The sequence below is a fragment of the Rhynchophorus ferrugineus genome, unplaced genomic scaffold (genome assembly GCF_030347505.1).
Source record: "Rhynchophorus ferrugineus isolate W39M unplaced genomic scaffold, kcgeb_rfMv2 rfM1, whole genome shotgun sequence".
Lineage (NCBI taxonomy): Eukaryota > Metazoa > Arthropoda > Insecta > Coleoptera > Curculionidae > Rhynchophorus > Rhynchophorus ferrugineus.
The window spans coordinates 67,564,907-67,588,551 of NW_027472580.1; the positions used below are offsets into that span (position 1 = coordinate 67,564,907).

Sequence of the window (23,645 nt, forward strand, 5' to 3'; positions counted from 1 at the left end):
TAATGAAGTGATTTTCTGCATACCATGTAAATATAATATAGACATAAGAAATACTTATTGCCTATAGGGCAGATTGTGGAATCACAAAGAGTAAAAATAAATTATTTAAGTGCACTTATACTGAATTAATCTATGATATACTATATCCGTTTATTGGACTGTGGTTCTTTCTCTAGGTTAATACATCAAATTTTTGTTATAAATATCGATATTGCATAAAACTGCCTATATTAAATTAATAATAAATAACTTATTTATTTCATTTTACTAAATATATTAGTAATTTGTTTCTATTAATTATTAGTTTAAAGTGGTTACTGAATGGTAATAAATAAATTATGATATACTAAATGCCGTCTGATGTAAATGCATCCCAACATGTAACCGAATCAGTTTATAAAATTCGATTTGTATTGCATTGGTCAGTCCTGTTACCAAATTCTTCAATACATTAATGAAAATAATTAAAAGCAAATATTGTAAACAAAAAGTTAATGCGGCAACATTGTGACGTGCTGACGTCATAAATTTTGATGACGTGCATCGACTGTTTTATTGGATATACTATAAAATTAATAAGGAAAGATTGAAAATAATAGAAAAAAATTTTGTATAGCATTGGAAATATTTGTAAAAAATAAACAAAAGGAAAATAATGCCAAATAAAATAGAAAATACTGCATCAAAATATACTTTTTTGGCAGATTAAAATATATCAAAAATATAACTGTACCGAACAGTATAGACTATTACGAATCACTTATGATTCGGGACGGGACGGAATTAATACACTTATGGCCTTGGAATAAAAGAGAAACTTTATTTTGATCCCTGGTAATTTATAACCACTGGATACAAGTCACAGCGCCCTCTATTAACTTTCCTTCCTCTTTTCTATACTGGCTCTTGTATCGAGACAAGTCATATATTTAACACTATCGAAAACCTTAGTTAGGTCCAAAGATATCGCATCGGCTTTCTCTTTCACACAAAATGTGCGATACATGTCTGTGGCCAACCTGGCTGCTAATGCATAATAGAGGCATTTGAATCTGAAACCGAACTCTTCAATCTGTACGATTTTGCGATACTTGAATATCTGCGAAAAATCGCTTTGCTATAATCTTCTGAAACGTTGTAGACTAGTTATTCTCTAGTCCGCTGGGAATGATGAGGTTCCTGTTTTTAGAATAATGTTCATATATGCACGCCCCTAAGTGGGGCTACTTGCAATTGACTGACGGAGTCATTCCAAGAAGTTGACGTGACTCCATACATATATTTAAACCATTTCCATACATATATTTATACTTTAAGTTTTTTTTTTTTTAAAGTGCCTGCATTGCGAATGGTGTATTTCTAAAAAAACTCCAATGGTGAGAATGTAAATATTTTTAATAAATTGTAAAAAATATACTAAAGTATTTTTTTAAATATTTCGTATATATAATAAAATATATATATATATATATATATATATATATATATATATATATATATAATAAACATATATAAAAATTATTACAGAGGTTTACGGTATAGACCAAAAAATATATAAAATAGTATCATATACAATTTAAATCAATGTATATCATATAGAAAATATAGAAGTACATATAGTATATATTTTTCCGGTTAACCATTAGACCTACTAGTTGTCCTTGTTTCCTTACGTCAAATGTCAGTTCTTCTACATTGTATTCTTTTAAGGGAAAACTATTTGTATAGTGGGGTTTACAAATTATTATATTTTTATATTGAATTATTGAAAGGTACACAAATTATTTTGTTATATTTATGTTCTGTATTTTTTTTTTCAGTATGACTAGTTAATGACAAATGGGCCAGAGTTATGGCTGCAAAACACCAAGAAGATACAATTGAAGTTGATAGTTGGGAAGATCTTGAAGAGACTGATGTAAGAAGTGTATTATTTTATTAGTGTTATGATACAATTTTAAATTATTGATAAAGTATATAGATATAAGTGTTTAACATTGTGAAAGTTTCCTAGAGTTTTGAGGTTAAGGTTAACTTTTTTATTTTTATAGATTTTAGAAAAAAAGTTTAATAAACTCATTATGCCTAGCTTGGAGGATTCCAGGTAGTAAATAATTTTGTATCTAAAATATTCTTGATATAAGTCCTGACGTAATTTCTTTAGAGTTAACGGTAATGTAGAGAAGGTCCCAATAAAACTAACATTAACAGGTGATGATGCCTTAAGAACGCAGTATGTACCACCCGAACCAACAGTGAAGATTCTAAAAAGGCCTACAAAAGGTTCACAAATATCAACAGATATTAAAAAAATGTTACCTAAAAAAACCTTACAACAAAGAGAACAGGAATATGCAGAAGCTAGATTAAGAATATTAGGTGAAGCTAGTTCTGAAAGACCTGAAGAAAGGTAATAGACTAATGGGATTTAATTCTGACTGGTCAAATTGTAACAGGCAGATATGTTTTAGAATCAGCATAATTAAGGGGAAATCTGATATTGATAATGTTATCAGAACACCTAGGGGGCCAGATGGTACAAAGGGTTTTAATTTTAGGAGGTAGTAGTTTTAAACAATTGTTTTTATACAATTTTGCTAAACTTTATATACATGCTTTGCTTATGGTTTTATGAATTATAGGTGTATTGTGTAATTAAAATGTTTGAAAACAACAAGCCTTTCAAAAGTGCCTAAATAATTTTATATAATTAATTAAATGAGTGAAATATGTGCAAAAAAGCATGTAAATAAAGTTATTGTACATTTCTTAGCTAAGTAAAATCATTTGCTTGATTTTTATTATACATTTCAGGTTCTTATTCTATTATGTATTATTTAACCTTATTGAGATGTAGATTTTAAATGGTATTTATTAATTTTATGTATATTAAGAATTAACATTAATTTGACATAACAGTTTTAAAAAATTGCTCAGAACCTTTTGAAGTAGATCATCTTTTTTGCATTGCTAGACATCATTTGTTGCACATACATGTTTTAGTGCAATATATAAGATACAATATATGTTAATTTTCAGTCATTGATTTAAGTTGGTGCTGTTATTGTGTTATATATTTGCCTAGTGCCAATTATTATAATCAATGATAGATATGTTTACCTGTTTATTAATGTATAACTAAATTTAAAAAGAAAGTCTTATTAAAAATGGATTATGGTTTCTTTGGGTATGTTATACTATATATAAATATGGACAATATAAGTATATGTTGAGAGAAGGATAACAGTCTCCACAATTATGTATAATATGTTGTATATAGTAAAATATTAATTACTTCTTATTCAGTAATTAGGGGTATTAAGGATATTTAAAGCTAAAGATTACTCCATTTCTTTCCTATAGTACGATTTGTAATATTCTGTACATTTTAATTGTTACATCACATTGATGTTTCATTTGGATGAAATATTGCAATTATTTTTTTACTAATGTATTTTAATTATATAGTTACTTATAAATTGTCAGTAATTAAATCAAGTTAATTTATGTTTTGGTTGTGCAATTAAATCAAATACACATTTTAAACAAGTTTACTTTTATTCTTGAAAGTAGATTATTTAGTGTTACATCTACCTTTTAATATATAATCTAATATGCCAAATATAGTATCATATTGATTAGAAGGCTGAGTTATTGTAGATTCAATAGATGAGGTTTTCTTTTGTGGTAATTCATTTCTTAAGTCCTCATATCCATCTCCAATAACCATAGCCTTTTGTGCTTCCCTTTCTAGACAAATAGGTATTATTTGTTTATTTAAAACTGGTACAACTAAATTAAATTTTGCAATCTTTTTATTAATTTTCTTAACTAAATCTTTGTATTTGTAGACTTGTTCACTCCATTCTATATTCTCTTCCACTGATAATGGATATGGCCCAAAATATTGCCTTTCAGCAAATAAATTCTTTTTTAATATCAATATATCTTCTCTAATTTCTTTTTGTAGTAATATCCAATCAGGAGTAAATCCATTGTCAATTAAAACCTAAAACAATTTATTAATATGTTTTAAATAAAATTTAGTGAATGCTTAACCTCATTCAATTTATGAGTGATAAAATCAACATATGGATTTCTACTCTCATAATTTGGTAGCGGTTTACCAAAATTTTTCAAATTATCAAACTCTCCCTTAGATATAGCTTCTTGAATTAAATCTTCAACTAGTCTATCAAAACCATATCTGGAATCATTTTCATTGTATTATTCTTGTTCAGACTACAATGACTTTTGTTACTTTGTTTGAACCTTATGTTTGAAAGATTCTTTTGTCATAAGCGTATTTTCTTCTGCTGTTACTTTACTGATTCTATGATTATAAACATTCTCTGCAGCTTGTGCAGCACGAATTTGTGTGTACTGTTTTTCTCTTTGAAATGGGTTACCTGAGCCTATACCTTCATAATTCAAGTACTGTCTATGTTGTGGAGCTGTATGCTAAAATAAGATTTTGATAATGAAAAAATACATTTAAATTTATGTTGTGCTATAAGAATACTTTTATATTATAGTCCTCATGCATAGAATTAATATCTTCTGTGTTATTTCCTTTTAACTTAGATTGTTGCATTAAAGTTCGAAAAGCAAAATCAATCTGAAGGCAGAATCAATATAGTTTTTGTTCATATTTTTATGTTATTTACATACAGCTTGAAATTTTTCTACACAAGCTTCTTCTGTACCACTGTCAGGATGGTACTTTTTAACCAATTCTAAATAAGCCATACGAATCTGCTCATTACTGCTTGTTTCTTCTATTTCTAACAAATCATAATATTGCTAAGGATTACAATGTTGATTTATTATAGCATGATAATATATCATTTGATTACCTTTACTTCTTTATCATTCAAAATTCTATTTAAAGTAGATGTACCACAGTATCTTCTAATTGAACTTAATATTACTGTGTTTTTGAAAATTAAAGCCATTGTTTTATATAATTAATGATACTTACATTTCTGTATTTACGCAATAAAATATAAATACAATTTTGATGCGTCAGAAAATTTTTAAATGTAAAAATATATGATCCCCGTGATCATAGTTTCATTATTTAAATAAATACATATGAATAGAATATTACTTAATAGTAATTTCATGTCACTCCCATGTTTTATATATTTTATAGTGATTTATTTTTATTTTAGATTTTAGTATATGATACTTAAATAGATAAAATACTTCTTATAAAAGTAATCTGTCAAAGTGAAAAAAGGACAACAAAAAGAATTTGTTTTGTCAGCTTTGTCATTGTCATAGTCGAAATGGCGGATAAGAAACGGAAAAACAAGCGTAAAGACGTAAGTTTGAACATATTTATGTTTAGAGATATCCAATTTTAAAGTCTACTTCATGTTTTTAATAAAGCTTTTTTTTTTTTCAAAAATGAAACATAGAATACTTTATTGCACTATTTCAAAATTAATTGAAAATTTAATGACGTATATAACTGTTTTGTTCTTTCTAATATGTCTATTAAGTATATCTGTGGTTTATTCTAAATATCATGAGAATTAAATTGTGTAGATAGTAATGTTACACTTTGTTTTAAAGGTTTTATTAACATGTAGTGAGTTTTATTTGTAGGGCACATGATATGCGTGTGTGTGTGTATAATTACAATATTGTAATATTCTATCATTACATCTGTTTTTCTAGTTATGTTTTTTAGAGAACGATTAATATTATCTGAGTGATATATACAGATTTATAAAAATATGTATGCATATATATTTGCCAAATTTTAGGATTATGTACCCCCTGGAGAGGAGATAGATAACAAACCCAATAAAGAAGAGTTTAAAGTAGCTGACTGGATGAGGAAAAATGTCCCAATAAAAAAAACTAAATTTTTGAATCATAATGTTGAATATTTCACAGGTACTGACTGAATGCTTACTATATATACTGCTTATGTATTTTGATTTCAGTTTTCTTTAAATTTATTTTATATCTTTGATATCGTAATTCTTATTGCATAAGTTGTATTATTTTACTGTTGAATGCAGGAAAACGTGCAGTTGATGCATTATTGGAATCAAATTATGTTAAAAGAGATCCACCATTATTCAGAACGAGAGATGAAATAGTTGATTACTTACATGTTATGTTGGAACATAAGTTCTATCATAGAGCTCGAAAAGTTCCTGTCTCAGAACAGGGTAATATTTATTTAATATTTTGTTATAAATATTAATTATTTTTTCTACAGAACTTAAAGGGAAGAAAAATGTTAAAAAAGCTGAATCAGAGTCTGGAGATGAAGATAAAAAACTGAAAAAAGAAAAAGAACAGAGCAAGGGAACTGATGGTGAAAATAGTGTAGCAGAAGGAAAAGAACCTTCTGAAAAAGTTACTATATAATAATGGAAAAAGTATAAAGGATTAAACATCTAATGTTTTAGATTGATAAAGAGAAACGTAAGAAAAAAATTCGATTGGAAATGCATAAAGATCAGAGATTTGTTGATGGATTAGATGCATATGTTTGGATTTATGATCCCATTCCTTTCTATTATTGGATTATTGGCACACTTTTAGTGTTAGGTGCTATCGGTGTATGTTTATTCCCATTATGGCCTCCCTCTGTTAGGTTGATAGTTTGATTTTGTCAGCAACATATTTAGTTTTCATTAAATATTTTATTTGTAGGTTGGGAGTATATTACTTGAGTGTAGCTGCTGCTTGTTTCCTTGTTTCTATTATTGTAATGGCAGTAATACGTTTAATCTTATTTTGCTTAATATGGATTATCACACTAGGAAGGCATCACTTATGGATTTTACCAAATTTAACAGAGGTTGTATTATCATAAATTTTATTTTTTTAAATATCAATGACTCTACAGGATGTTGGGTTCTTTGCTTCATTTTGGCCATTATATAAGTATGAATATAAAGGTCCAGTAACTGACACTGATAAAAAGAAAAAAAAGAAAAAGGATAAAGATTCTGATGCAGAAGATGATAAAGATTGGGAGGAGAATAAAGATAAATCAGATGATGGGAGAGAAAGTTCAGAGGAACTGAGAAGGTAGTTTTTTTACAAAGAGAGTGTTATTTGATATTGTTATAATTTATAGGGATATGGATATTAATGACTTACCACTTAGACAAGATGATGGTGAAGGCTCAGAAAGTGAGAGTGAATCTAAATCAAGTACAGGAAAAGATTTTGAAATAGTTGACCATAAAGATTTAGAAGATTCCTAAAACCGTGAATACTGTTAGAAGTATAGTTAAAGGTGTATTTATATATTTGCTCTATATAAAACTATATGTTTTAATTGTGTTAAGGATGGAATATAAATTTTATGGTTAAAACATTGGACAACTGATTTACTCCTTTATTTAAATAAATCCTAGTTATGGAACTTTTCTGAATTGTATACTTCATATTTATATATAAGTTGTATACATATAGTTCTTATAGGATGTGGTCAGGATTGAACATATAGTAGATATTTATAAAGTAAACATATATATAAGGGGGGACTTGATGGGGTTATCTTTTATTTTGTACAACTAGATTTATGTTATGTATTCTTATATAACCTTAATGATCTGTTTGGTAATTAAAATTATGCCTTTTATAATACGCATTTATTTTTGAAAAATTATTAACATTTAATTTATTTAGTTATTAAATAAAAATATGTAAATTAACAGTGTTTTAGTTCAGTTCGTCCATTACTTGCCTCAGCATTTGATTACATATGGCGGCATAAGGATTTAGATCTATCAACTAAAACGTAACATGATGTAATTTAATTTTTGACGAAACATTTTTTATAGTCGGTTAATACAGAAAGAATTTTTAAAATAATTTGGTCTGATAAAATTTGTTTCTTCTAATATCAATAAAACCATGTAGTAGGAGATAATCTGTCAAATACATTCAAATAAAACAATGAGTCAATTCAAAAATAAAATAATCGCGGGTGTATATAATACGATTCTGACTATCCGGCCATCTATGTAAAAACTACCTGAATGGTGAACAAATGAGACGAAGTCGCCTCTTCATTCTTGTATGGAGGTAATCGATAAAAAAAACCGATCTTAATCAACTAATGAATTTATGAGAAATGTTTTGATTCGCTTTAATGCTGTAAAATCTCTGATGAGAAGAAAAATTGGGTCTCTGATGTTATCATGAGACTTATTACAAACAATTTAAATGAGATATAATATTAGTTGACTTTAGCATTCTTTAATTTCTTTACTTTTATAAAATAGATTTCTCAATATTTTGTGTATACTTTCTAAAAGATGGAAAAGGTACTATTTTTATCTTTAGGTAACATTTTCTAATACAGATCATATAATACAATAATATAATTCTATATTTGGCAGTTTATCATCACTTTAAGTACTATGCAAATGCAACCAGATATTAATTACTGGTTCTTTTTTTACTTAAATGATTCTTTATATCAATTGTTCAGAAAGGTAGTGCATACTGTCAGTATGCACTACCAGTATGCTTCTCTCCTAAATTAGAAGGACATAACTACCGCTCAGAACCTTTTTAAAAAACGTGCTTGGTTTGGAAAGATTCAAAAGAAATGAAATGGCTTAGCTATTAGACAAATTTTAAAATGCAAATCTAACAATCAAAATCAATCTATTACGAGAAAGAGGAAAGAAATTCTTACTTAGTAGACTTAATTTGATTCCAAGAAAATCTTGAATGGCCTTTTCAGTTTTTCCAAAAATTATTTACATCTTTTCTAAAATTTGTAAAAAACATTCAATAAATTACTTGAAATAGAAAAAACCTGCCCATTTCATTTATGTTTTTAAGAGAATAAGATTTTATGAGTTAGTTAAAACTAATATTTGTTGATATATTCACATTCTGTATTGACCGACTTATCTATATACAAATACCTGTGATTTTGCAAAAGTGCTACCAAGTTTAGCAGCTTCTTCAAAGTCCATTCTAGCTTCCTTTAATCTTTTTGCTCTTTTATGTAAAACGCCTCGTTGGGCACATGCTTGTGATAAAGTTTTCCGGTGTTTTTGGGTGCATAGAGCAATGCATAACGTCAAAGTTTCGAATGCATCTAAAATTGGGAAACCCACTCTCAAAAATCTACTTAACTTTCATATATATTAAAATTAATATTTCATTATATAAAAATGAATGTTTGTTTATTTGTCCTCTGTGTGTTTCTAAATCAGTGATCTTATTGTAATTAAACTTACTCCATACGCCCACGAGGGTACCTAGCGTAAAGATCTATTAAAATTTATATTCATAGCTATAGTTTCATAGTTATATTCAAAGTTATTTGACATTTTCCATATTTGGCATTATCAAACATCTTTTAAAATTAATTGTTTTTGTTTGTTTGACCTTCAATGACTGAAATAATGTGTGTATAAGTATTTAACAGTTTCTCTTCTTGGTAAAATGTGAACCTGGAACCTTGACCCAGAAATAGAGGAACGGAAAGAGAAAGCATTGAAAGCAAAAATTATAGTAAATTTAAAGAAAGGCTTTCAAAATAATTCTGTGAATTAAAAAAATCAATTCAATATCGACTCGTAAAAAATATTTTAGAATATTAATACATTCAGTATTATAACAAATGAATCATCCGAACCATTTGCCAAATTGAAAATTGATGTTGAAAGTAAAAATAGAAATAAAACCTAACTTTTTTAAATGAAAAATCATTATCAACACCAAAAAAAACCTATCTACTGACTTCTAATTTCACTTCTTCAAATTCATTTAAAATAACCAGATAACAATTTTTATTAAACGAAGAGGTAAAGGAAATTAAGTTTTCGAAGATATCTAGTACTCCTACTATATCTTTTTTGGTTAGACGATGATCCATCTGTAGAAAAATAAAAGGTTGAACCTAATGCGATATCTTATCGAACACAAAAGTTATTAGAATCAATATTATTATCAGATTTCAATTAAGATTCGAATCTTTGAAATAGTTACAGTCAAAGTAGGACATATAAAGGGAACGTTAGTTTTCTACCGCTACTTAATATTTGAGATGAGCACCGTGATCATTTTGATAATAGTTTTGAATAGCAGTAGACGAGGATGCTTTTGGATATCCCCCATCGAATGAATTAAAAGTACCAATAAATTAAACTAAAGGGATAGTCATTCATGTCACCGCTAATTTGAACTCTAAATTGAAGTTAGGGTATTATCAGCTTACAGTACATATTAACGTGTCGAATTTTTATTCTTTCTCATCGCAACCGGTGCCAGGAAACTTTTAAGACATTGTGTCAGGTTTAGGAGAATTTAAAAACGGAGGCAGCAGATTATTGAGGTAAAAATCACCATGCATGCTTTAGTTTCAATAAAAGTCCATAGATGTTTAGTGTTGAAAAAAATGATAAATTATTACCATCGAATCTCCTTAAGTATTGTAACATATGGGCTTTATTGTTATACAGTGATGGCCTTTCAGGTGCTAATTCGATTGCAGAATTTATCAGATTTAAAGCATCTTCTAATTTGCCACATTCCGCCAAGCGGATTGCTTCAATTTCTATCTGTTGCGTTTGCAAATTTAACGATGTACATTGTTCTTCATCTACATGATAATAACATATCGTCATTAATAACATTTTAGTGAACTGATTTTTCATTTTACTTACCCTTTAGCTCAGCTGTAGGATTTACTTCTACTTCTTCAATTGGTAAATTGGGATTGAAAACGCATGTGAGTACAGCTTTATCATAGTCACCCAACGCCATTTTAAAATAAATTATAAAATAAAACGCATATAGAAACAAACACAAGATTTAATCTTGACACAAACAATTACATAAAAATTTATGTATGCTTAAAACCTGTTCTTAATTGTGAAAACCAACTGAATAACAAATATAAAATTCCGATCATAAATAAATTGATTTTGCATTAATTTAAAATTGAAAATATCTTATAAATATTCAGATCTGCTTTTAAGCAAATGTATAAATTATGACAAATATCCTAGTATTAACACCAAAATATCTTTTTATCGCTGCCTAAACGTACTTTTCCCGTTGCTAGTAATTTCAATGCTTTAGGGTAGGCTTTATGTTCTGCAGTTTTGATTCTTTCGGTTAGAGTGTCTTCTGTGTCATATATCTCTATAGGAACTGTTTCTTGTACTAATATAGCACCAGCATCAACATCAGGCTATAAATCAAATATTGTTTAAAAGGTTATGTCTTGTTCATCATCAACCTACCTCTACAAAATGTACGGTACATCCGCTCACTCTTACGCCAGCTTCCAGGGCCTGCCGTTGAGCATGGACGCCTTTAAACAGAGGCAACAAGGCTGGATGAACATTAATCAGACGCCCCCTCCATTTCTCAACAAACTCAGCACTCAATATCCTCATAAAACCAGCTAAGCAGATAATTTCTACACCGGCCTTGGCCAGTTCCTTGTCCATTGCCATATCAAAATCTATTCTGTTGTTATAATCTTTATGTCTAATAACCTTTTGGTTTAAGCAAACCAGTAAGTAAAATATTAGTGAACAATTATATAGATTTACCTTAGTGGATATACCGGCTCTTTCTGCACGTTTTAGTCCCTCTACATTGGGAATGTTTGAAATTACCAAAACAATTTCTGCTCCTACATGTCGTGTTGGATCCTGAGTAGCATTAATGAGTGATTGTAGGTTGGAGCCAGTACCAGAAATAAGGACCGCAACTCGTTTTTTAGTTTCATTTAAACTTGATATTAGTTGTGGGATGTGAGACTTCATTGACTGCTCTAACACTTCAGCGAAGTTTGAAACAATAACTGGATCTATGAAAATTTGAAAATCCAAATATACTAAGCTCATATAAATGTGACAAGATCTCACCTTGTGTTCTTCTTATAACCTTCCCAATTATTGAGGCTTCAACATTATTAACGAGATTTAGTGCATCAACACTATGAATGGGCTTTGTGATTAATACACCCCCTATACCACAATTAAAAGTTCTGCAATCATATTTCTATGTACTATAATATATTTTATTTGATTTACAAATTACCTCAACATTTCTGACTGATTTATACCTCCTACAGTGGATAACCATGAAAAAACGGATGGAATAAGCCATTTAGATGCATCTAATTCTACTGCTAAATGTTTTGGTAACACGCGTGGTATATTTTCTACTAAACCTCCCCCAGTAATATGAGCAAAAGCTTTAACATTTTCTGTTTTAATTGCTGACAAGACCGACTTAACATAAATTTTAGTTGCCGTTAATAGTTCTTCACCTAAAATTACATGTTTATAAAACTTTTTAGAAAATATAGCACAAATATATTCTACCAAACGTTTTCTTTTCGGTACTAAATGGAGCTTCATCATTATAGGTCACTGACGCTAATTTCATTACCTTCCTTACTAAACTGAATCCATTACTGTGTACACCAGATGAAGGAAGACCTATGACAATGTCTCCTTCTTGTATACTTTTGATATTAGGCATTAAATGATCTCTTTCAACTGCACCTACTGCAAATCCTAAAATTTCCATTTTGTCAAGAAATCATGTACACATGCAACTAAATTCAACTGTTTACCTGCTAAATCATATTCGCCCGGTGGATACATGTCAGGCATTTCTGCTGTTTCTCCACCTATAAATTAAATAATCAACAAATCCATCATCCCTAAAATTAAATTGATATATAAATTTTTATTTTTATTCGCAATACCAATCAAAGAACATCCAGCTTGTCTGCAGCCATTAGCAATACCATCGATCACTTGTTTGGCAATATTAGTATCCAGTACTCCACAAGCAAAATAATCCAAAAAAAATAAAGGTTCTGCTCCATGGGCCAGAATATCATTCACACACATAGCTACTAAATCAATTCCAATAGTACTATGCAAATTAATTTCCTGAGCAATCTATAAAACACATATTAAATAATATTTTGATTAGAATATATGAACTAACTTTTAATTTTGTTCCAACACCGTCTGTACCAGAAACTAACAAGGGATCCTTGTAAGCTGCAGCCTTGGTATCAAATAATCCTCCGAAGCCACCTATAGAACCCATTACCCCACTACGATTTGTTGATTTTGCTAAAGGCTTTATATGATCAACAAGATTATTGCCTGTTACAATATCAACACCACTTTCTTTATATGTCATTTTTCCCATTAGTAATATTGATCTAAAACAATTGTTGGAATAAGTATTACTGGTAAATGTTGATTGTGTAGCATAATACCTTGCTATTCCTTTATGAGCTATATCCTTTCTGTGTTGTTCACCATCAAATTTTATAATATCACATGACTTGGTAGCATTTATAGCTGCTTCGACTAAAGTTTGTGCTAATGAAACAGATATTAAAACTCTTCCGCCATTTGTAACTAAATTGCCATCTTTTAAAGCTGTACCACAATGAAATACTATACTATTCGGTTTAGAGTTAACAGTATCAATTCCTATAAGATAGTAAAAATAATCTCACTAATATATATATATATATTTACCATAGAAAAGTACCTTTGATAATTTGTCCTTTGGAAGAGCTTTCTGGGTAACCTTTAGAGGCCATTACAACCCCAACTGCATGTAAGTTTGATTTCCAAACCAGGTCTTGGCATTTAAGATTTTTATCACAGCAAGATGTCATAATTGAATATAAATCAGTTTCAAGCAATGGAAGTATTACTTCTGTTTCTGGATCTCCAAAACGACAATTGAATTCAAGAACCTTTGGTCCATCAGGTGTTAACATTAAACCAGCATATAGAACTCCTGGCAAATAAAAAAATATAATTCCAGTACAGCAAAATAAAACAATATTTACCTGTGTAATCAATGTTTTCTTTTAAAAATCCAGTAACAGTTCGTTCTAGCACTTCTTTTTGTACAAAATCAAGTTGTGCTTTTGATAATAATGGACAGGGGCAATATGCACCCATTCCACCAGTATTGGGACCCACATCATTTTCAAATATTCTTTTATGATCTTGAGCAGGTAACATTGGCTTAACAGTTTTTCCATCGCAAAATGCTAAGACTGAAACTTCTTCACCAGTTAATAACTCTTCTATAACCACAGTTTCACCAGCAGAACCAAATTTTTTATCTTTTAATATATCATCCACAGCCATACATGCTTGTTGTTTATTGGAAGCAACAATAACTCCTTTTCCTGCAGCAAGTCCACTAGCTTTAACAACCAATGCAGGAAATGAGGCACTAGAAGTATTTTATGTGAAATGCATATATATTTAAATTATTTTAATCATTACCTGTTTATAAAATCTTTAGCTTTAGTAGCATCTTTAAATGATTTCCATTTAGCAGTTGGAATACCATGTCTATCCATAAATTCTTTAGCCCAGTCTTTATTCGATTCAATTTGAGCAGCATTTTTTCTTGGACCAAACACATTAATACCATTAGATAATAATGTATCGGATATGCCATCGGCTAATGGGTCCTCAGGACCAACAATAACCAATGATATATTGTTATCTTTACAAAACTTTGTTATTTCCTGTAAAAATATTTTTTAAGCCAAACTGGTCTTATTTTTTAAATTAACTTAACCTTAATGATATATCCTTATATTACCTGAAAGTTTTTTATATTCAAAATAATATTCGTGGCTTTATTTACTTCTCCAATTGCTGAACTTCCTGGAGCAACAAATATATTTTTTACTATTTCACTTTGCGAAAGTTTCCAAGCAATAGCGTGTTCTCTGCCACCACCGCCTATTATCAGAACACTTTTACCCATTTTCTTAATAAAATAATCGTAAAAAAAGAATATGATTGTAGTAAATAACGATCTTTAGCCTGTAAAGTTTAATTCAGCAATAGCAATATTTTGTATTAAAAATATTTTTTAACAACCACTTGTTGTGTTACACGTGACGCACACCAATAGAAATTAACAAATAAACGCGGGGATTTCAAAACATCACTACTGATAACCTTTCTTTATCCCCTGCAGAGATTTCGATAGCCGTTACGAAATGCATCTACGTTATCGCCACGGTCATAGGTTATTTCTACAAAATCTTTTTATTTATGTCTTTGTTATAAATAACTTAGTTTTATACAAACCCATAATAAATATATATTATTAAGAATCAATACAGTATTTAAATTATATATTAAAAATAATTCTTTTACTCATTAGAGATTTATTTTAAAGTAATTTAAAATATTTTTTATACAATTTTATAGAATTTATGGGAAATCAGCATTTTTGTGAGCTCTAGTTAGGAGTTTGAGGTGGGTTTAGCGAAAGTAATTCATGTTTCAATGGACATCCATCAGGAATCTAGACAAAATTCAGGTGTTTTTTTTTGGTTAGAAGATTTAGTGAGGGGGGGGGGAAGAGGAGGTTTGGGGTAGAGTTGAGCGGAAGGTTGGTACAGGAGGTATATGTGATGAGGGAGTAAGAGAGAGAGAGGGGAAGGAAATGGCAAAGAATAGCGGTGTGTAGGTGGATTGAGTGAAAGTGAATGAGATTTTTTCTTAAAAAATTAGTACTCTTAGTGGTTCAACATTCTACTCAGTGGGAAATAAGTATTTTTTGCGATTATAATATATAATATGTGCATGTCACGTAGAAGATCACATCATTAAGTGATCTTCTGTGTATAATATTATCTTAATTAGTTACTCTAAATATTCTAAATATATCTTATAACCGGATCGGATGGTGTTGACGTTTTAGTCTACGCATTTCCCTTTTAGACTCTATCACTCTTTTAAGGTACTTAACACAAACATTTTGGATTACACCCGTTATATGTTCTAGAGGGATATCGCATTGTATAACTTCATTAGATACTTAGCATCAACAATGGCACGCAATACTTTGTTTTGGAAGCGTTGTATGATGACTATCTAGTAGTACCCCATAGTAGGAGTGTTGGTTGAAAAAAATATCGATATTTAAAAAAAAACATTTTAAAAATTATCGATATATCGGAGGATAAAAAATATCGATATTTTTTGCAATAAGTATAAAAATATCGATATTTAACAAAATATATATATCGATATTTTAAGAGAAAATAAAAATAGTGAAAAAATTTTTTTTTCCTAAATTTCTTAAATAATAGTGATATTTTTGATAAATCTTTAAAATTAAATACGAAAAAATATCGAAAAATATCGATATATCAGCCAAAAAAATCTTTTTTTTGTTCTGGCCTAAAACCAGGAGGTGGAATGCATGACGCATACCTGGTCGCGGAGACTTGCCCTGGAGTGACAAGTTGGACCGGGTTATGTGGGACTGCCTCTGGGCTTACCAATACACTAAACCGAACCCGCCTGACAGTTAATCCCTGTAGATCGTTACTGCTAATGCATTAAATTTGGGGATATGGCACCCGCTGATCGGGAAGCCGTTATTGGGCACGAGGACTCGGCGATTCTATTGATTCGCGAACCTGAGTTAACACACAACTGGATACTGTTATATGCGGGTAAAAGTTATGACTGTAGCGACGGATGAGGCCGTTTCAGCCTGGAAAAAGGGGAGGGGGGAGCTTAGCGGTGACGCGGTGCTAAGCTCCCAACATTTCGACCAGCTCGCGAACAAGCGCGTTTTCAGAAGAACTTGAGCTGAGTTGTTGTTTGTGGAATGGTTGAGATATGAAGTATTTGATTTCTGGAGTGTCAGTTTCCCTATAAATTTGATAATTTCTGACAAACCATGGAGCATTTGATATTCTCTTGAGGAGCTTATTTTGGAAAACTTGAAGCCGTTTGACCTGGTTGGGTGTAACAAACTTGAAGTAGACATTAGATCCGTAGAGGAGTACGGACCGAATTAACATCTTGTAAAATAAGCATTTGATGGAGATGGGAAGTCTGCTAGAAGGGCAGATCAGAAAATATAGCAGGTTTGCTATCCCCGAACCTTTTCGGATTGCTTTCTGGATTTGGGAATGGCAACCGAACCGCCGGTCAAAGTGGAGACAGCAGGCGGTTGATTTGCAACTTCCAGAATTTGAACCACTTGACCGCATGATCGAGCTGCTTCTGTAAACGTTCATGAATTGTAACTTCGAACCTGGCGGCCGTGAAGAAAGCAGTGTAGTCAGCGTAAAACGCGACGTCAATGTGCTCATTTCTCGGCAGATCTGAAATAAAGAGGTTAAATAAGGCTGGGGCCAGCGGGGAATCTTGAGGTACGCCAGCATCGATTTGTTTACGACTGGAAAGTGATTCCCTGATCTCGACCTGGAAAGATCTGTCCCAGAGATAGAACTTGATGAGAGCGGTTAGGTCTTCTGGGAGGCCTAACCACACGCACTTGGCGATTAATCGTGGTCGTGCCAGACCTTGTCGAAGGCTTGGGTTAGGTCCGGAAAAACTGCTCCAAGCTTTTTACGTTGGCCAAGAGTGTGATGGATGTGTGCGGCCAGATGGGTAGCCTGATGGACGGATGAGTGGTGAGCGCGAAAGCCGAATTTTTCATCAGTAATGATGTTGTTTTCCTTTGTGAAAGAGTTGAGAGCGTAGAGTATTGCCCTCTCGGCAAGCTTCGAAATGGCGCTGAGCGATGATTTTGCTCCTTTCTTGGGTATAATCGCTAATGTGCGTGTTTCCAAGACGCCGGGAAACGTTGCAGCCTCATGATGGTGTTAATGATGTTTGCCAGTTCTGCGAGCTGCTTATGCGAGAGCTTTTTTAACTGGGTAATCGATATTCCGTCGAAACTTGGACCTTTTTTGGTTTGAAGTTTGCCGATCACAGTCTGTAGAGACTTTGGAGACACGAAATAGTTGAGAAGAAAGGTTGGGGCTACTGGTCTTTTGATGGAGTTGGATTCGTTAGTGTTCTCTGCGAGTGAGAGGCATTTCATTTGAGCTTCGTAGGTCTATGCAAGGAGCTCGACTTTTTCTTGGTCAGTGACTGCGAAATTTCCTGTAACCGTTGACTTCAGGGGAGAGATGACATTGTGCGTCTTCTCTACGAGGCGTTACGAGACACGCCAGGTCTTGGTCCGCGAGAAATGAGTCCCATTTCATTGCAGGCAAGTTGAGACGGCCGCCCTTACCCCCTTTCATGCTCTGTTCGCCTCCCTTTTGTCTGCAGCATTAAGGGTGAATCGAGCTAATCTGCATAAACTGTTTTTGATGCGAATTTCACGTTTAAGAGAAGCGGGAAGGTTGTTTTTCCACGGCTGCGGTTGTGATGAAATTTTGACTGTGGTAGATTCGTGAGCAGACTGAATATCACGAGTTAGCTTGAGTACGGCTTCCTCGAGCTGTTCTGGTGTGTTAATTTTCGGAATTGGATCGGATTTCAGGAGAAGAGATTGGTAGTTTTTCCAGTCAGTTTTTTTCCTGAATCTTGTTAGTGGGACTTGAGTGGTGGCGCAGTTTCCGAGTTTGAGAAGGACCGGACGATGATCAGAGTCTAGTTCGTCAAGGACTCGAACTTCGGAATCGCGATTTACGTCTTGAAGAATAAAGAAATCAATTAATCTCTTGCTGCGCCTTGAGAAACTGTACTAGGGTGATGGGTGGGTTCATCTGGCAGGGCAAGTCCATAGCCCAGATCTGCACTTAGAGCTACGATGGCGTTACCTGCGGGATTCGCTTTGGAACTGCCCCAGGTGGAGCGGTGGGCGTTGCAATCGCCACCTATTATTTTTGGAAATTTTCCTTCGACGAGTGATCGGTATTCGGTATAGTTGAATGCAGAAGATTTCCTGTACAGGGATGTAATCACGAGGTTTACTGATAACGAGGGTAGGAGCTCGTGTTTGACTCTTTTTCTGACAAGAATGGCGGTTCCACCGCCTCGATCCGGAGTTCTATCATTTCTGTAGACAAAAAAGTGTTCGAAAGAGAGACGATGGTAAGGTCTCAGGAAAGTTTCCTGGATGAGAACGATGTCGATGTCATAGAATGCCTTGATGTCTTTCAATTCTGTTTGCTTTTCGCGTAAGCTGTTTGCATTCTATGTCATCAGTATAAGAGATATCGGAACAGCCATTTCGAAGATTTAAAAAGCTGCTGGAAGTTAAAGAAACAGGTAAATGTTGCCGCTTAGGCGGCGACATTTGGGAAAAGACGAGGAAGTTGGTGAGCCAGGGCGATCACTTGCAGGAAAGCCTGCGGGTCAGTAAACGCCTGTATTGGGAAGTTAAGGTCCAGTGTATTGGTTGGAGCAGGAGTTTGAGTTGGAGCAGGCTGGGTGGCGCTGGCTAGTTTTTGGGCTAGCTTCCTGCCACCTTGGTTACTCCATGCAAAACCTTGTGGAGGCCTGGTTTCGGTCGGAATTTTTGGTTTTCTTGGAGCAGGACGGCAGCTGCAACCGCTGAAGTTTGCGGTATGAATTTCACCGCAGTTGCTGCACTTTGGAGGTGCTTCTGGGATTTTGGTACAGGATCTAGTGTCGGTCTTCAGTTTGGTCTGACCGTTGTGCCGGTTTAGCTGGTGTCTGGGTGTGGGTTTCTGTGGCAGCGGGAGTCCTTATTTCCATAGCATCTTTTTGATACCTCATGAAGCCTGTAATTATAGCCGTGAGAATTTTGATTTCTCCTTTGTGATCTTCGGAAGCCTTTTTGCTCTTTTCCAGCTTTTCCGTCTGCTTGTTCAGTGCGTCTGTCTGTGCTTGAGCGAACATTTTCACTTCGGCTTCTCTTCTGCTTCGCAGGTCTTCATTCTGTTTTCTTAAATCTTCTATGAGCAATTCCCGGCTGTCTTCGGAAGATGGTCCATTAGATTTAGGAGAGCTGGGATAATGGTCAGGAGGCGACGTCGGCTCTGACGTACATGACGCCATTGCCTTGTCTGTAAATGCGCCTTTTCAGCGCTTACAGACGCTTTTTTTCCATCTCAGAGAAAGTTTCGGGTAATTCTCGGAAGCGCAGGTAGGTTCGGCGGACCGGATACGACCGTTCTCTTCAAGAGCTAGCACGGAACTAACAACATTTCCTAATGGTTAGTTAACAATGGATGAATTATAATGGAATAAACCCATAAAACACAGATGTGGTTGATTGTTAAGTGGTGATTTCAAAATGCATACTAGAAATTTGGTATTTTTATAAAGGGTTTAATACTTTTTAAAATCAGTTTCTCAAATAATTTATAATAAGGTAGTAGCGATACAAGACTGTAAGATACAACCTGTTCTGTCGGCTTGTCAGGTTTGTTAAGCATTATTATTTGAGGAACCTTAAAACGTGCTGGAATATGTTTCAACCCCAAACAGGCATTGAATATATATGTCAACATGATGATTGCTTTTTGTGACAGCTCTTTCAAAATCCCAGGTTAAATATAATCAATTAAAAAGCCTTTTAAGGATTGAGGTTGTTATCGATTTGCATGGCAACTTTCCATTGAAGAAATCAGATTTACAGCTACATCAGAATGATAAACAGTATCAATTGTTCAATGAATTGAGTTGTATCAATTGTAGATTCTATATGATTCGGTTGGAATACATTAACTCAAAGTAATGCGAACAGCTCAGCTTTTCGTTGTTGCTTCGAACCCATACAATTCGATAATTTTTAATAGTAATTTTAATACTCTAATAATTTGACTTTAAATCTCCGAGTTGCTTTTGTTTCCATAGCGAATATTCTTTGTACTCCAGGGCTTAATTCACATATTATTTTATATATATTTTTTGAAGCAATTATTCTTATAGTTTTCAATATTTTGATTTTTCCGATTGCTAATTCTATTAAATATTGTTTTGCCTACAGCATTTCTGGTTCCGTGTCATACTCTTCTAGCTTTTCGTATTTCTTTTATCAATTCCCTTATATCGAGGGTGTAATTTACCTCATATTCTGATTTTTCTCTTGATGTTGGGTTAGGTTCCTTTGCAAAATTTGTTCAATTATATTTCGGGTCTATTGCTCAAGATCGTCTAACAAGTCAATTGACAAGACCCGGACTGGCACAAAGATGGCGCTAATAGAATTAAATCCATCCACCCTCAAAAATGCGTGTATAAATTTGACAGTTGTCGGATCATTAGTTTGTGAATTATAGCATTTTGAGTGAAGCAACCTTTGTTATTGCGAAAAAAAAATGGATAAAAAGGAATTTCGCGTGTTGATAAAATATTGCTTTTTGAAGGGAAAAAATACAGTTGAAGCAAAAACTTGGCTTGATACCGAGTTTTGGACACTGCTCCAGGAAAATCAACCAGTAAGGATTGATAAGCTAAGTTGAGACATGGTGAAATGAGCACCGAAGACGGTGAATGCAGTGGACGCCCAAAAGAGGTTGTTACCGACCGTAAAAAATTGAATGAAATAGTAGACACTCTAAATATATCTGCTGAACGTGTACATCATATTCACGAATATTTGGGTATGAGAAAGCTCCGTGTAAAGCGGGTGCCGCGCGAGCTCATTTTTGACCAAAAACAATGACGAGTTGATGATTCGAAGCATTGTTTGAAGATGATCAAGCGTAATAAATCCTAGTTTTTGCATCGATATGTGACAATGGATGAAACATGGCTCCATCATTGTACTCCGAATCCAATCGACAGTCATCCGAGTGGACCGCACACAATGAACACGCTCCAAAGCGTGGGAAAACGCAACAGTCGGCTGGCAAGGTTATGGCGTCCGTATTTCGGGATGCGCATGGAATAATTTTCATTGACATCCTTGAAAAAGGAAGGACCATTAATAGCGACTGATTACATCAATGCTATGTAATGCATTATTGAAGGACCGTTTGACTGTTTGAAGGACGAAATCGCCGAAAAATGACCGCATTTGAAGAAAAAGAAACTGCTGCTTCACCAAGACAATGCACCGTGTCGCAAGTCAGTGAAAACGATGGCAAAAATCCATGAATTGGACTTCGAATTGCTTCCTCATCCATCGTATTCTCCAGATCTGGCCCCCAGCGATTGTTTCCTGTTCTCAGATCTCAAAAGAATGGTCGCTGGGAAGAAATTTTCGTCGAATGATGGGGTGATCGCCGAGACTGAAGCCTATTTTGAAGCAAAGGACAAATCGTACTACAAAAATGGTATCAAAAAGTTGGAGGGTCGCTATAATCAGTGTATCACCTTTGAAGGGAATTATGTTGAATAAAAAAAACTAATTTTGGCAAAAAAAGTGTTTTACTAGGGTAGGCCGGGGACTTTTCAATTAACCTGTTATTCTTTTGAGTTTGAAATTGTCCCAGTTCGTAAGATTAGGCCTTCTTACTGGAAGATATTAATACTGGAGTGTGATCAGATATTAGCGAAAGTTGTCGATTTTTATCTGTTTTCTTTATTAATGCCGGTGTGTCAGTAAGTGCGTTCGCGCACCGTGTGATAATTAAAATTTGTAATATTAATAGCTGTGAGTAATTAATTTTCAAGGTTTTATTAATCGTTAACTCCAAGCTATGTGATTAAATCCCTTCCAATCCCCTTGGATCTAATTTTTGTTGGTTGTATTGTTGCTGTATCATTTTGTGATTTATATAGAATTGGATATCACAAAATTTGATACACAGTTTTCAAGTCGTTGCTGAAACGAGATGAAATAAATTTTTTTTTTGGAACGAACAATTACAGACAAGAAAAAGTGGGACAATAAAATGCCAAGAAATGAAAAGAAAAGTCATGCTAAGGGTTTGGTGGGAAAATTAATATTCATCATGAAATGTTCGAGCTTGACTGCCATTTCTTCCATTCACACAAAATTCTCTTAATGGCTGTCAATAAATTCAATCAAACTGGCTTCAAAAGGGATCTGTGAAAATCACTTGATTCAGTTTTTCGCCCATAATCTCAATAGTTCTATAGTAATGGAATCATGGTATTTTTCTGAGTAATTTTTCCCTCATTAAAATGTAGGAATCATATTGTTTGTGTGTTTGGTGTGAAAAGCAGTTTATAGTTTGTATTACTCTTTTCATCCTGTTATTGGCTGTTGATATATATTTTTGTTTGAGATTGTTTATAATTGTTATTGTCTATAAAATATTGTAAAATTTAACCGTTTTTAATACAAAGTAACCAGACTGGGTAAGATTATGGTCGAGACCACTTTAAGCAGATAGGTCCAGTTTAAATCAATAAACAAACAAAAAAAAACACCAATATTTCATGCACTGTTGGTGATAAACTGAATTAAAAGAAAATATTATTAATTATATTTTATCATAATTTATGAAGCTTCTATTTATAGTCTCGTATGTGCAAAAAATAACTAATTATAAATATAATTACATGCATCTTTACATTTAAATGACTGTCATTAACCATCGCCATTTGTCACGATATAAATTCTATTACTTTAAATGGGTGTGTTTTATGCCGCCCACAATGATGTGGACATACGTTCAAAAATATTTACAATAAATAGAAAAATATATTCACAAATTAGTTTCATTCCATGTTCCGTCCCTAGGCGCAGGGTGTGTTACTGGTGTTGTCAACGATAAAGTTAATAGAAAAATACCAAATACTGCTTGTTTATTAATTATTATTGCTAGTAATTCTACATGGAAAACTAGGGAAATGGATAATCCGCACCTTTGTTTATTTTGGGATGCGTTGTATTTTATTGCCGAATATTGCATTTGTTACTGTTTGAGTTAGATCATTGTATGCACTATTGTGTTCATTAAGTGTTTCCTT

At 32.7% G+C, this 23,645-nt stretch overlaps 6 protein-coding genes across 11 annotated transcripts in view; 3 read left to right on the forward strand and 3 right to left on the reverse strand.

Annotated features, from left to right (window-relative positions):
* The first annotated feature begins 1,253 nt into the window (after nucleotides 1-1,253).
* On the forward strand, nucleotides 1,254-3,550 carry LOC143206877 (SUZ RNA-binding domain-containing). 3 transcript variants are annotated; one of them, XM_076419724.1, is made up of 5 exons: nucleotides 1,254-1,376; nucleotides 1,821-1,918; nucleotides 2,052-2,104; nucleotides 2,165-2,410; nucleotides 2,457-3,550. In XM_076419724.1, exons 2-5 carry the CDS (start codon nucleotides 1,853-1,855, stop codon nucleotides 2,563-2,565), a joined length of 474 nt encoding a protein of 157 aa, XP_076275839.1. In that variant the 5' UTR covers nucleotides 1,254-1,376; nucleotides 1,821-1,852; the 3' UTR covers nucleotides 2,566-3,550. The 3 variants fall into 3 exon arrangements, with proteins under 3 accessions (XP_076275839.1, XP_076275829.1, XP_076275846.1); XM_076419714.1 differs by lacking the exon at nucleotides 1,254-1,376 and adding an exon at nucleotides 1,641-1,772; XM_076419731.1 differs by lacking the exon at nucleotides 1,254-1,376 and adding an exon at nucleotides 1,641-1,772 and having other exon boundaries at nucleotides 2,472-3,550.
* On the reverse strand, nucleotides 3,540-5,105 carry LOC143206828 (dnaJ homolog subfamily C member 28). Of its 4 annotated transcripts, none has more exons than XM_076419625.1 (6): nucleotides 4,982-5,105; nucleotides 4,672-4,784; nucleotides 4,523-4,618; nucleotides 4,262-4,461; nucleotides 4,060-4,207; nucleotides 3,540-4,009 (listed from the first exon to the last, which is right to left on the reverse strand). In XM_076419625.1, the coding sequence occupies exons 2-6, from the start codon at nucleotides 4,747-4,749 to the stop codon at nucleotides 3,575-3,577; spliced, it is 957 nt and encodes a 318-aa protein (XP_076275740.1). In that variant the 5' UTR covers nucleotides 4,750-4,784; nucleotides 4,982-5,105; the 3' UTR covers nucleotides 3,540-3,574. The 4 variants fall into 4 exon arrangements, with proteins under 4 accessions (XP_076275740.1, XP_076275715.1, XP_076275735.1 ...); XM_076419600.1 differs by having other exon boundaries at nucleotides 4,672-4,803; nucleotides 4,857-5,000; XM_076419620.1 differs by having other exon boundaries at nucleotides 4,857-4,994.
* A 64-nt stretch (nucleotides 5,106-5,169) lies between these two features.
* On the forward strand, nucleotides 5,170-7,691 carry Trp1 (Translocation protein 1). The gene is made up of 8 exons (XM_076419584.1): nucleotides 5,170-5,327; nucleotides 5,775-5,907; nucleotides 6,036-6,188; nucleotides 6,239-6,378; nucleotides 6,432-6,619; nucleotides 6,679-6,826; nucleotides 6,875-7,059; nucleotides 7,109-7,691. The coding sequence occupies exons 1-8, from the start codon at nucleotides 5,292-5,294 to the stop codon at nucleotides 7,236-7,238; spliced, it is 1,113 nt and encodes a 370-aa protein (XP_076275699.1). The 5' UTR covers nucleotides 5,170-5,291; the 3' UTR covers nucleotides 7,239-7,691.
* On the reverse strand, nucleotides 7,614-10,802 carry LOC143206870 (tetratricopeptide repeat protein 36 homolog). The gene is made up of 4 exons (XM_076419700.1): nucleotides 10,668-10,802; nucleotides 10,415-10,603; nucleotides 8,919-9,094; nucleotides 7,614-7,770 (listed from the first exon to the last, which is right to left on the reverse strand). Exons 1-4 carry the CDS (start codon nucleotides 10,765-10,767, stop codon nucleotides 7,699-7,701), a joined length of 537 nt encoding a protein of 178 aa, XP_076275815.1. The 5' UTR covers nucleotides 10,768-10,802; the 3' UTR covers nucleotides 7,614-7,698.
* LOC143206746 (pickpocket protein 28) overlaps nucleotides 10,221-23,645 on the forward strand; it is a 34,531-nt gene continuing 21,106 nt past the window's right edge. The window contains exon 1 of the mRNA XM_076419439.1: nucleotides 10,221-10,336. The gene's annotated coding sequence lies outside the window, so the exon portion shown is untranslated. The remainder of the gene's footprint in view (nucleotides 10,337-23,645) is intronic.
* On the reverse strand, nucleotides 10,800-14,956 carry Gart (trifunctional purine biosynthetic protein adenosine-3 Gart). Its single transcript, XM_076419405.1, has 14 exons — nucleotides 14,623-14,956; nucleotides 14,298-14,545; nucleotides 13,850-14,244; nucleotides 13,543-13,797; nucleotides 13,262-13,481; nucleotides 12,982-13,204; nucleotides 12,734-12,932; nucleotides 12,599-12,655; nucleotides 12,345-12,539; nucleotides 12,058-12,289; nucleotides 11,883-12,004; nucleotides 11,565-11,824; nucleotides 11,250-11,507; nucleotides 10,800-11,197 (listed from the first exon to the last, which is right to left on the reverse strand). Exons 1-14 carry the CDS (start codon nucleotides 14,788-14,790, stop codon nucleotides 11,015-11,017), a joined length of 3,015 nt encoding a protein of 1,004 aa, XP_076275520.1. The 5' UTR covers nucleotides 14,791-14,956; the 3' UTR covers nucleotides 10,800-11,014.